The 12871-nt window shown below is 41.2% G+C and overlaps 1 protein-coding gene across 1 annotated transcript; it reads right to left on the reverse strand.

The window, feature by feature from the left end:
* TAF1A (TATA-box binding protein associated factor, RNA polymerase I subunit A) lies at positions 1-12440 on the reverse strand. Its single transcript, XM_074168676.1, has 10 exons — positions 12210-12440; positions 10710-10879; positions 8563-8676; positions 7165-7363; positions 6231-6361; positions 5195-5353; positions 4025-4091; positions 2663-2783; positions 1414-1574; positions 1-406 (listed from the first exon to the last, which is right to left on the reverse strand). The coding sequence occupies exons 1-10, from the start codon at positions 12337-12339 to the stop codon at positions 264-266; spliced, it is 1395 nt and encodes a 464-aa protein (XP_074024777.1). The 5' UTR covers positions 12340-12440; the 3' UTR covers positions 1-263.
* Between the last annotated feature and the right edge of the window lie 431 nt (positions 12441-12871).

Consider the following 12871-nt stretch of genomic DNA (forward strand, 5'->3'; position numbering starts at 1 on the left):
AAATACTTCTCAAGATGTATTTGAAATCAATACTGTTTGCATTTCACAAAAATATGGGACTAATACTAAAGAAATTCCCCAACCTTATAATTTGATTTATATTCATTTTATTATAAAATAAATACAAACCAAAGAATTTTTACAGAAATATATAAAAAATTCTAGAACAGAGTCAATAGGGTCTGCGTACAAGTGTTAGAACTTTAGAAGTCAGTTTCACAGAGACAAATAAATACAGCAAGAACCTTAAGGGTATCTTCTGATCAAGGTTGTACAGAGGAATCCGAAAGACCAGATATTCTCAAGTAGACAGGATTGTGCTTATTCAAAAATTTCTTCAGTACCCGAAACCTTTTCACCTGAGCTTTGCAGCCTCGGCGTGATACATATTTAAAGTATTTGCAATCTAAGGTAAAAGAAAAAGAAAAAGCAGTGTAAGTTATACCACAATACAAGCAAACCCAAAATGCTTTCACTGCTTAAATAACATGCAAACATCTAAGAAAGTTTTCAGTAATGAAAGGTAATAAAATAATCCAAGACATGCACATTAGAGACATAACTGCAGCATTAAATAATCTATCCTCATTTAACCCAGGAAAACATTCCACATGTATATAACTGTATGCTGTGTGTTGCAAAGTATTTTTTCTGTTTTACTTTTACTCTTCAAATAGATTAGAAGTCAAATCCCAAGAGCATAAAGCAGCACTGATTTCATACATTAACTTATCGTGTTGGATAAGGAAGATAGAGGTTCATATTAACACCAATAAGCACAGAAACTTCATTAAAGAAAATTAGAGCTGGAGCAATTTTATTAGCTATCTGGTAATAAAAACTGGAAGACATTTGATAACATACTTCTGAAAGCAAAAATGCAGCCTTTCAACAGGAGAAATTATTTTATGAAGTCCAGAAGATGAAGTTATAGAAAAGCTGACGATGAACAACTTGCCTATCAACCAAAAGTCCAAAATGGGGTACAAGCCACAGTCCCTAAGGCCCAGCTGCTCCCCAGGATTTGCTGAGACACTGCATCCACTGGCAGGCAAGAAGCAAACTCCCCGTGCTCCTCACCAGATTCACTCAGGAGCGTGTTGTGCATTTTTGAAATTGCAGTTTGAAGGTTAAACAACAAACTAAATAGTATTGTGACTGCTCAACAATGCCAGATAAAACAGAATTCTAAACCAGGATAAGACAAGTTATGCAAAATGTGTCTCACTGTCAAATATCAAACCAGTTTAAACATTTTTCTCCTGTTCAGCTTCAAAGACAACAATCTTTCCTAGAAGAAAAAAAACTGCATTTCTTCCAGGGAGCAGATAAGCTGCATCCCATCTCATTAGGGCTAGAACTAGACACTATTTTTGTTCTATGTAGTGAAAAGGAAAGAACATTAGACATTACCCTTTCCCAGTAAGATTCCAGCTACCAGAGCTTTTTCATATGAAAGGCTTTCATTTTCCTGCCAATTCCTTTTTGCCAAGTAGCGGCTAAAATGGAAGGCTGGCCACCAGTCCTTTCTGGGGTTCCACTCTTGCTTGATCCAGTCAAGATGCTTCTCAGAGCTGGAAAAAGGTAAAACAAGTTACATAAAAGCTTAAATTGGGATTAAAAAACGATTAGGAGGCACCGAGTTTTATAATCAACTTGCTACAAGTCTCAAATTTCTAGCAAAGACCCACTGACCTTAACTGCAGACTGAAACACCAATCTAAACAGAAATAACCATTTTTTTTAATCCCTGGCAGTAGCGAGGCAGGAGGTGAACTCTAGCAGTTAGACTTGGCAGTAACACAGATGATGGCATGAAATGAAGCAAGCCTTTGACTCCTGTGCCAGTTTGTGAACAGTAATAAGAAAGTTTCTTCAAGTTTGTCAACAAATTAGTAGTATGAAGGAGTTTTAGTAAAGGTTTCTGTTACTTTATGCATACACAAAGACTAATTTATCACAAACACTTATCCCAGTAACTGTTATGAAGACTTTAAACCTATCATTTCAGAAATAGAAACTACCTACAACAGGGAAGCAATATTCCTATAAAACAACCAAGATGCCCAGTATATTTCAAGATACTCTGAAGTTGTCTTCAAATACAAAAATGCAAAGTTAGAGTATCATACCATTTTTCCTGACTCTAAGCAACAACACTCCTAGCTTTAATCCACTAGCTTCTGGACCTTTAACAGCAGATGCTGTGGAGATGGCAATAAAACAGGAAAACAGGTCAAATTAAGTACTGAATTAATTTACTGTAAATATATAGGGCTTAAAAAACACAACACTGTTTGTTGGGCAAAATAAAGTCTAGACATTAGAGGCCTTCTGGGCACAGACTGCCTGAGATGGCTTCTTCTGAAACCAGAGGCCCTGTCTGTGAGTGCTGGCAAGGACACATCAATCCCCAGGCACAGTGGCTTCACTTTTAAGAACACATTGGCCGCATTCTGCACGAGTTACCATTACCACCACACAACACACCAGTCCATACAGCATCAGCCAAGCACTGCCAGAGAGCTCAAGGTAGGTCAGAGGATGCTTCCATTCACCAGCAGGGAAGACAAAGGCTACAAAGGGTCACTTTGTGGATTGCCCAAAGGTGAACTGACAAACATTTGGGTTTAGTACATCATAGCAGAGATACCATACTCACATCACAATTTGTTTCACCTGTCTTGCCAAACAGCTCCATGCTTTTACATTTTCCTTCCAGCCAGCATAATCCAAGACTGCAAAAATAACTTCTAGCCCCAGTCGACGTTTTTTTCTTTTCTCTGGAAAAAGATTAGGCTGATTAATGAATCAAACAGATTGGGCCGAACTCACTAGAAAGCAACAAGTGCAATACAGTGCTCCATCCTGCCACTTTCCCTATTACTGAGGGTTTCCCCCATTGCCTTCTGCCTCTTCCAAGAGAAAGTTCAGGGATACTTCCCAGCTCTAGAGCACAGCTCCTACCAGAGACACACTGTTCCTACTCCCATCCCGCTGGCACAAGAGGCACACATAGGACCACTCACTTATCCCACATTGCCTGACTTAACAACAGTTGTCCTTTCCAACGCTCACTACTCAGTGCTTCCAATGGGCACCACTCCTCAACATGTGCTTCCCACAGGAAGGGAACACAGTACCTCTGAAACACTTCAAATCCTGAGATGGCACCAAAAAGCCCAAAATAAAATGTGGGACTAACATGAATAAAACAGGCATTTCGCATCAGCAGTTCTGTATCAGCAGAGTTCTTAAAAAACCAAAACCCAATACACCTGACATATCACAGCAGATAAATGTGGGAAAAGTCATCTTAACAGTATAAGTTTCTTCAGAAATCAGATTGTCCTCATTAGCTACGAGAAGTTAGCAAATGTGTCATGCATGAACAGAACAAAGGAGGTTTCAGCCAGGAGGTTGTTTTTTCCCCTCCCACAGAGGAAAAGCAGAAGAGAACAATCTTGACTCAAGGACATTTCACCAATGTGCTGACCTGCTGGAACACACCAGGTCACTAGTCAGACAGTTTGGAACACTGTCAGTTTGGATCAGCATGAAAAAAAACAGTCTCCAAACTGGAAGATTTTTCTACCTGCTTGAAGAGAAAACTCCCTTGAAGAGGAGGAAGATGTTCTTCGATCAATAACAATGAACTAAAGCATAGATCCATCTCAATTCTTCCAGAAGAGGAGGAACAAATAAGTAAAATAAGTATAGAGACCCTGGCATTCAGAGTAAGGCATGTCAAAAAAAAAAAAAAAAATATTTTTGAGATCCTGACCGTGCCTTACAACAGTTTGCTTTGATCACTCTTTAAAATGAGAAAGCATTTGTTTAAAGAAGTTTGTAAATGCCTGCTCACACACCCAACTTAAAGGTTCCTGTGATTGGAAAGTTGTTTGTTGTTTTTTACTTTGCAAATAAAACTACTTTAAAAAGCAGAAAGAAGGCTGCAGAATAATTTCAGAATATCATTCTAGATTAACATAAAGGAAAAAAGCAAAGATATTTAAAGACTTACTTGATTTTTGAAGCATGATATTAAAATCTATCATTAGTTCATGAGAAGGAACAATATCATGCAAGATCTGAAAAATATAAATAAAACCACAAAACCCAAATACATTATTTTCCTGTGAAAACTTTTGAAGACTTCTACCTGATCAAGAGAAGCACGGGCTTCAGAGTTTTGGGTGTTTTAGTTAGGAAAACTAAGCAATCTGGTACCTTAGTGCCTTGATACAAAGAATTACTACCTAGGTCCATTTTTGCACATCTGTGACACAATGGATGAAATACCCTGATGGCTGCTGAAAAAACACAGTGTGTGACAAATACAGCATTCTCAAGGAACAGCCCAAATCCGTATCCAGTGTCCCCTTTTCAGAAGGCAACACCTTTTCCTTCCTAGACCAGTTCTGACTCTCCCGTCTACTGCTCTATGCATGGGATCACAGTTTCTAGACCTATCAGACCAGTTCTTCGATTTGTCACTATCTTGTGAGAGACGAGTGTATAAAACCACTGCTAAAAAGCACTGAGAAGATGGAATTTCACACATATATGCTACAGTTTAAAAGTCTAAACTTTATGAAGCGTTTCTAAACCATCTGCCTTAACGAAAGCACATTAGTGCCATCAAGTGGCAACACAGATTGCAAAACATCATTTGCTAGAAGTTACCAAGATCAATGAACAAGGGCAAGGAAAGCAGGAATTTAAAATCAACTATACAACAGCTTAATACAGCAAGGCCTTGCCTGCCAACAGCTAGCAGAAATTAACTTCTATTTTGGCTTCAATGCACAGCTCATTGAAAACAAGCAGAGAAATTAACTGCTAGACAGGATCAATATGTGAAAGAGCAAACATCTAATCATTTTTTCAATACCGTGAAGATCAAACTGTAACAGAAATCAATACCTGCTACCTACAAGACTGCTGATACAGACTTGTGGAACCATGTAAACATATCCTCTGAGCTTGTTTGCCGACTTTATACAATGTATCAGTTAAAGGCAAAACAAAGACTTTAATTCAAAGGCAGTAAAGGATCCTGTTTGCTCTACCCATTAACATCCCTCCCAAACTTTCCTCCAACCCTCTGCTTCCCACAAAGAACACTCTAGGGTAAGCAACGTCACAGGAGTTCAGACTCAGTCACAGACTGCAACTACTACGTAATACATACCTTGAGTGCAGATAGGAGCGATTTCTTTGATTCACCGTGTCTCTTCAGGAACTGATAGAGGTAAACATGGGCATTGGGATTGGCAGGAAACTTTGAGTTGTAGGCGTACTCATTTAACACTTCGCGAGCTTCGTTGTGGTCTCCATAGAACTCCAACAGCTACAGGAAGTTAAGTCTGTTATTAGTTTGGAATGGAATCATAGATCATTTTGGAATCAAACTCTTAGACCTAATTTTGGGCTGCCACAGAACTATCGAATAGCACAGTCTGATCTCAAAGTGCAGCATTTAGATAAGATTAACACTCGCATATTTTCATTTTACTGGCTACTCTTATCACAGATAGACAAAAATTTTCACATAGAAGCCGCGACAGGAAAGAATTCCTTTAACACTTACTTAATTGTCAAAGAATTAGAGAGAGACACTGAAGCAGCCGGCCGTGTCTTTAAAGAGAGAACTCAATGAGAAAACCTGGCAGCTGCCAGCACCAAGTAAAATTCCATCAGATGTTCTTAAAGAAGTCAGAGCTTATCAGCAATTACAAAAAGTAAATAATTTCAAAGAGATTCTAAGATTAACTTTATTTCTTAATTACAAATTCTAACCAGATATTTAAAAAAAAAAAACAACAAAAGAAAACACAGAGGGATTACATGTTTGGTGTCTTTAACATTTAGTGTATCTAGAACAACACTGCCTTGCCAAAAAGAGCTAACTTGCTTTCAGGAATTTAAACAAAGCAGCTGTGCTCCTATTTCTGTATTACCACCATGAAAACAAAATATGCAAGTTGTTTGTCTATTTCTTTTTCTTGGCAATGCACAGATAAAGTCCTTTTTGTACTCTGTGCAGGCTCTGCAGTTCTACCAGGAGTAAACTGTGCTCTAAATCAAAGCCAGTGAGATATAAGCATGAATGCGTTGCTTTTAAAATACTTTGTTGTCACCCACATGCACATAACAAAGATGCAGACATCTAAATGAAAATTAGACAGGGAAATACAAAAGGAAGTAATCTGTAAACAGGCCCTTACATCCACATAGCATTTTACAAAGAGATCCCAGACTCCAGGTATTTTAATGATCTCCTTTAAGTTCATCGCTGCCTTCCGAAAGCAACTGTGCATTTCCTGTTCAACAGACAAGTCTTCCAATCCATCCTGACCTACCAAAACAGGGAAGAATGCCACAAAGTTAGCTCCACTAATCAAAAGGGATCTTGAAAAAGTGCTTGAAGAAATGACCACATTTGGCTAAGCAAGGACTCCAGTTAGAGAACTTTTAAGAAAAGAGACCTCAGTTTCCTGAGTACTGAAAAGAAATTTTCACTGCTCTTCATTCAAATTTATTATCACCCAATTTCAACTCATGGGGCATGACAGATAGTATTCCAAGACAAGACACTACCAGCACAAGGTCCATAAATCAAATTCAATACTTTGCATTCACAGAAAGAAGTAGAGATCCAGTGTAACTGATAATGCACAGCCAGCAGGTATATGCACAATTAGACACCACACAAAGTAGCAAATTACATATCTTTAAAGAAACTGAAATTCAGCCCTAAGTTTTGGGAGATTTTCCTAGCGCTCAAAATTCTACCAGCAGTCAAGCAGTTCGACACCTATTAAGCCACTGCTCTGAGTGGATATATTCCTTTGACCATTACTTTAGGTGATGCTGGCTGGATGTAAGAAACGTGATCTGGGGAAGGAGAAAAAGTTTCAGAGTAGCATTTCGGGACACTTCAGAAAAACGCAGGTCAGTGTGCCATTTTGGCACCACCATCATTGCCGATATATAATCATGTACCATCCATACTACCAAATTTTGAAGTCTAATATTACCCTTTGGTACCTTCATATGCAGATAAAGGCAGAAGACCAGCCTGCATGGAAAAGGTGTCATGGCAAACCATGGTGTCTGCACAAGCAAGCAAGTTGAAGTTTACAGTGCACTAGGACTTACCATGCTGTAATAGGATGTTCTTCTGCTTAGACCAGCTGTAGTAGTCCAACAGTCCCCTGTAAGCCTGAATCAGCTTCATTTCTTTATTCTGAATGGCTGTTTGCTCTCCAAACCTCCAGCTTTCTGCCAACAACAGGTTTTGGTAAGCTTCATCTATTTGTCCGTTACAAAGGAGATGAAAGGCGTGCTCTAAACAAACCTGCAATTCAAGCAGTCCATTCACATCAGAAACAAAGAGAATCTCAGCAACCCAGCAAAGTTCTACAAAGATGTGCTAGGAAAGAAGAGAGATTTGTTACTGACTGTCCTGGTTTGAGGTAAAATGGAACCAACTTTCTGTTCAGTAATTTTACTTCTTAGCTAAGCCTCTTCTGACTCTCTGAAATTAACATCAGTAATTACTGGATTACGGAACAGAAAGTTGGTTCCGTTTTACCTCAAACCAGGACACCGACATACATATAAAATAGTGCAAACACTGTTAGTAAAGTATTTTAATTAGAAGAGCATTGTACACATATTCTTTTAGGCAGGGAGATGAGCTAAGAACATCACCCACCAGGTGGTAGACATTCAGTGGTACTTATCAAGGCAGCAGAAAGCAGTAGTTCCACAAACTGGCTTGTCATTAACAAGTGCTGTACCCATTTAAGAAGATCCAGAAATGACCTGAGGAAATCCACTTGGGTTTGTTTGCTGATTTTTGATTTGGCTGCCCAACTGCAGAACACCCAAAAGAGAGGTGTCCTACCACCCTGTCGTGTTATTAGGAACCAGATAGAAGTCTAAACCTTCAATTAGCTCTAGTAAACTCTTGTACAGAACTTCCATTGAAGGCCCTGAACAAATACAACAGAATGAAAGAGATGCACCACCACAAGTGAGAAACAGCCAAGGAAACCAAAACAATATAGGTTTGAATGAGCCACCACAGCAAAAGAACTGCAGCTGGGTGACACAGGGGTCCACAGTATGACGCCCACTGTTTTATGTACAGATTAGCTACTTGAAAAGTGATCAGATAGTGATGGCAAAAATTAAGTAAACTATTTAGTCAGAAGCATAGTAGCCAAATTAAGGACTAGAAGCAAAACTTGTCAGGTGTTAATGTGTAATCAGATGCTATGCTGGGGCATACATGAAAAATAATTTAACTGTTTCAAATTAAAAGATTAAAGGATCTAAGCACTTCTAAGGACCAACAATACACACCTGTAATAAAATATACAGGCCAAATGAGATACAGTTAGGTATAGAATAACCCTTAAAATATCATGCACTATCTTTTTTGACACAATTGTCAGCAATATACTTGGAGAGACATTCAGAAACTAATATTCAAGTAAGTGTTCACATAAACACGTGTAAAATCATCAAGATTGCATTAAGTACACTCACCTTCAAATACCTTTTTACTCCTAAGGTTTTCATCTGTTCTATGAAAGAGTTGAACTCTTTCATGCTGTTATGGGAATGGTGGCACAGAATTTCAGTTCCTATTCTCCAAATCATCTATTAATGGGGAGAAAGAGATTAAAAAAATAACCTTAGTACATAAAAGGCAACAGTCACCATATATACAATCTTATCAAACTTGTAGTTACTGTAACATATAAAATAAGTCATACATTTGAAATGTAAATAATAGTGAATACTAAGTGTTGTCTACTGCTGTAGTTACCTACATGCTCATCAAGTCGTGTTTTTACAGTCATTCAGTGGGTGCTTCATAATGGTTCACTACAAACACAACACTCCATCAAACCTTATGAAAACTGCATTTGTCAGAAGGTTCCCCCTCTTGTTACTGAAAACAAATGTTTCAAAGTTGCTGAAAACTTCTGTTTTCCCTTGATATGTTTCTACTGAGACACAAGGTGTATTGAACTCTTTGAACTAGCAGTAAAGTTTATTTCCAATTACATGTAGCTTCCTACCTATGTGCACTTGTTTTCCAGGTCTGCCTAAGCAATGTAACCAAATACTCCAGTAGGCTAGCCATGTTCAAGTACTCCATTTACTTAACTTGTCCTGGGTTAAGAGACACAGGACTAACTTCTCTTCTAACGCTCGGGAAAATGACACTTTTAGAAAACTCTAGTGTCTGAATTCATGAAAATATTTACTTTATAGCCAGCCAGGCTATGTGGGATTCAAGGTCTCAGTGTTTTCGAGCCTTGCCAGGTGCAGGGACGAGGAGGAGCAAGGCCTGGGCACTTGACCCAGGCTGGCCAACAGGATTATTTCATACCATGAACATCACATTCAATATAAATTAGAGAAGTTTGCTGCACAGTTCTCTCTCTCTTGATGGCAGCAGTCCAGACAACTCCTTGCCCCGGTGCCTGACCCCTGAGGCCTTCCTTTCCTCCCGAAGCCCTTGGGCTCACAGTGTCCGACATTTGCTGTCCACTGCTGGGAATGCACAGCTTCCTACTAATATAATCGGCTAAGTATAATTCTTGTATATCTTATACCAGTATCAGGATTAATACTGGTTCTTTAGTACTATTGTTAATTATTTACTCTTAGTCTATTAAATCTATTTATATTTTAACACTCATGGTTCTTTATGTTTCCCAATACCCCTTTCCGGGTGGAGACGGGTCATCAGAGGGGTCATAAAATAATTGTCTAAACGACAATAAATCGATAGAATAATTGTCTAAACAACAATAAATTGTTATGGATTTTCTCAAACCATAACACAACTCTAATCCCTTTCCTCCTACTTCTGTCTCAGAACCTGCTAGGAGTTTTGTAAGTACTGCAGGAACTAGAAAAGACATAAATAAGCCACTAACTTCCAAACAGATTCACTGATGGCATGCCAACAGCAAACACATTTACTGCTTTTCCATTTTAGAAGACTACATTAAAACAACTTTTCATAGGTATGTTCCTGATGGAATTAACTTATACCAAGCCAAGTCTTCATCTGCTGGGTCAAGGTCCTACTAAAAAAAAACGACACCAAAAAAAACCAAACCAAAAAAAAAAAAAACAAAACACAACAAGAAATCCCAACAAAACCATCCTGCAAGCACAGAGAACTCTTCAGGAGCATTGAGCACTCTGTCAGGAAAAACATCGGACAGCACTGCGGATTCTCAGCACCCATGAAAATGAGATCTCAGCAGAATTCAAGCTCCAGCAAGACTGCTTAAACTCAGAGCAGAGGCATGCCTGTGCAGCACGCATTTTTGGTGAGGAATTGGACAGCATGCTGCCTGGGACACTATCAATTATGAGATCTGGTGCTCTTTCTGCAGCCTGCCATCCAAGAGCTTCTACATCAGCTCCTGAATAGTTGCTTATTTGTTTCTGGAAACTTGAATGTCTTTTTTTTTTTAAAGAAACTAGTTTAGTTTATGAAAGTTGCCTAACTTTTCAGGTCTTACCTCTGACGCTTTTTTTTTTAACTAAAAAAAAAATAATCAAGCTTTTGATTAGTTAAGACAAATGTTGGTCCTGAAGTATTAGAGATACTTCTTGCAAGTATTTTTTCAATTGCAAAAGAACTCTGATAACGAACACTAGCTTACCTCTGATGGACCCATGTATTCCGTAGAAAAATCTTTCTCTAGTGACTCAATATAGAAGGTTAGAAATTCTGCAGCCCTTTTCCACTGCTTTCGTAGCATGGCATCCTGAATGTAACTTAAACACACTTCCTTGCTCTTCTTGAAGTTTAACTTGTATTCATGGGAAGACACTAAAAAAAACAAACAAACAAATCAACCAAGCCCACAACTGTCACAGCCCTAATTCAGATAACGTGCCTACCATTTCAGTATCTCTTCCATATGATCTCTCTCAGATACTACAGAAAAATATCTTAAGCTATGTGGTTTTGAAGTTATACACACCCACTACTCTGCAGGGAAGCAAGACTATGGCAAAAGCTGGAAATACCATGTGAAGTGGCATTTTCCACAAGCAGCACACAGCTGATGCTTGACACAGTGATGAAGCAGTTATTACACGCTACTGCCCTTCCAGAATTAGAAAGCCACGATGCTTTGGTAACTTCACGGTACATTTTGTTGTATTTTGGGGACCGCTCTCTTCCCTTACTAACCATCATCTAAGCTTGTGACCCCACTGTGCTGAAGATTTGCATACATGCATACAAACACACCACTCCAGTACCAAAGGCTAAGCAACTCCCACTAAAAACAAAGAGAATTTTTCTCTTCTGAGTACAAGACTAGGAAAAGGCCACTTACCCTTTTTACATCGATGCTGGTTCAACTCCTGTTAACAGCAGAACACCAAAACCTCATTTCCACATCTGTTTAAAGCTCATGGCTGTATGCCACGGTCTAGCGTGCCCCTACAGCAATGCTCAAGCCATAAGAGCTTTCTGCGAAGAAGACGCAGAACTCACCAAACCACCTCCTACCTAGATGTTGTAGGCAAAGGAGTAACTCAAACACCAGCTTGAAGCGGTTTTATTACAGTGCATTCTACAAAATTACCGTTATCCAACCTACCTATAGGTCCCGTCTTCACACCTATTTCTAACCACAAAAGTTCCAAGTATGAAGAAAATAAAAACCACAGTGAACACCACAAGATATATCAAGGACCACGGCTACTGGAGGCAAGTCCCGCTGTGCAAGTCGCTGAGAAGTCACCCGATATTGACAGAATTCATGTAAAGTGCTGCAGTACAAAAAACTATTTTGAAACAACTTCTCCACAGGTTTTGCGGTCACCTGCACCCCGGATAGCTTTGTTATCAGTCACCTCAGCAGCCCTTGCTTTACCTGTAGCGTACACACCGCGTTCCAACGCCTCGCAGGCCGCCGGACAGGCCAAGGGGGGCCGAGGGCAGCGCTGCGGGCACCGGGGACCCCAACCGGCCTCCTCGGAGTGGGGGGAAACGACGGCGAACCGCCGAGAGAGAGAGGGAGTGAGGGGGCGGGCCGGCCTCACCGGCGACGAGCACAGCGGGGGCAGAGGAAGGCCTTCCTCCCTCAGGGCCGGCGCGGGGGGACGGGGAACTGCGGGGAGCCGTCACCGGGCAGCTCTGCCCTTACCCGGTTGGTAGAGGTACGGCGGCAGGGAGGGCAGGCGTAGGGCCGGCAGCAGGGCGCTCCCCACCGCCGCCTTCTTCGTCGCTGCTGCTGCTGCCGCCGCCTCCTCCTCCTCCTCCAGGAAGCTGTCCATGGCGGCTATCACGCCCGCACTCACCGCCCAGCCGCAGCAGCCATCTTTAGCCCTGAGGGGCAGCCTCACGAACCCCCAGCCGCTCCGAGTCAGGCCGGCCACGGCGCGAAGGAGGCGGCCCGGAGCCGGAGCTGGGTTCCACAGCGGCCGCCCCCTTAGGCCGGGAAACGGCGCATGCGCGACGGGAGGCGCATACGCCCCGAGGAACACGGCGGGGGCGCGGCCATAAGGGAAGCGAGGCCTGAGGGCCATGTAGGGCTGGTGTGGTGGGTATAAAGCGACGCAAGCTCTAGAGGTCGAACTGTCACAGCGTAAGGGGTGGTAGGGGGGCTGAAAGTCTGCTGAGCATTTGCCAAAGCTGGTTGGCAGCCGGCTCCTAAGGCTGTGCAGGTAGGCCAGGTGTGATGGATGCCCTCTCCTGTGGGGAATGAGGAACGCTGGCCAAGGGTGAGGCAGGAGGGATGCGGGAGCCTGGCTGGGTGTGCTGGGCTGTGTGGCAGAGAGCTGCTTAATTCCACGTGTCGCACAGACG

The sequence above is a fragment of the Numenius arquata genome, chromosome 2 (assembly GCF_964106895.1).
Source record: "Numenius arquata chromosome 2, bNumArq3.hap1.1, whole genome shotgun sequence".
Classification (NCBI taxonomy): domain Eukaryota; kingdom Metazoa; phylum Chordata; class Aves; order Charadriiformes; family Scolopacidae; genus Numenius; species Numenius arquata.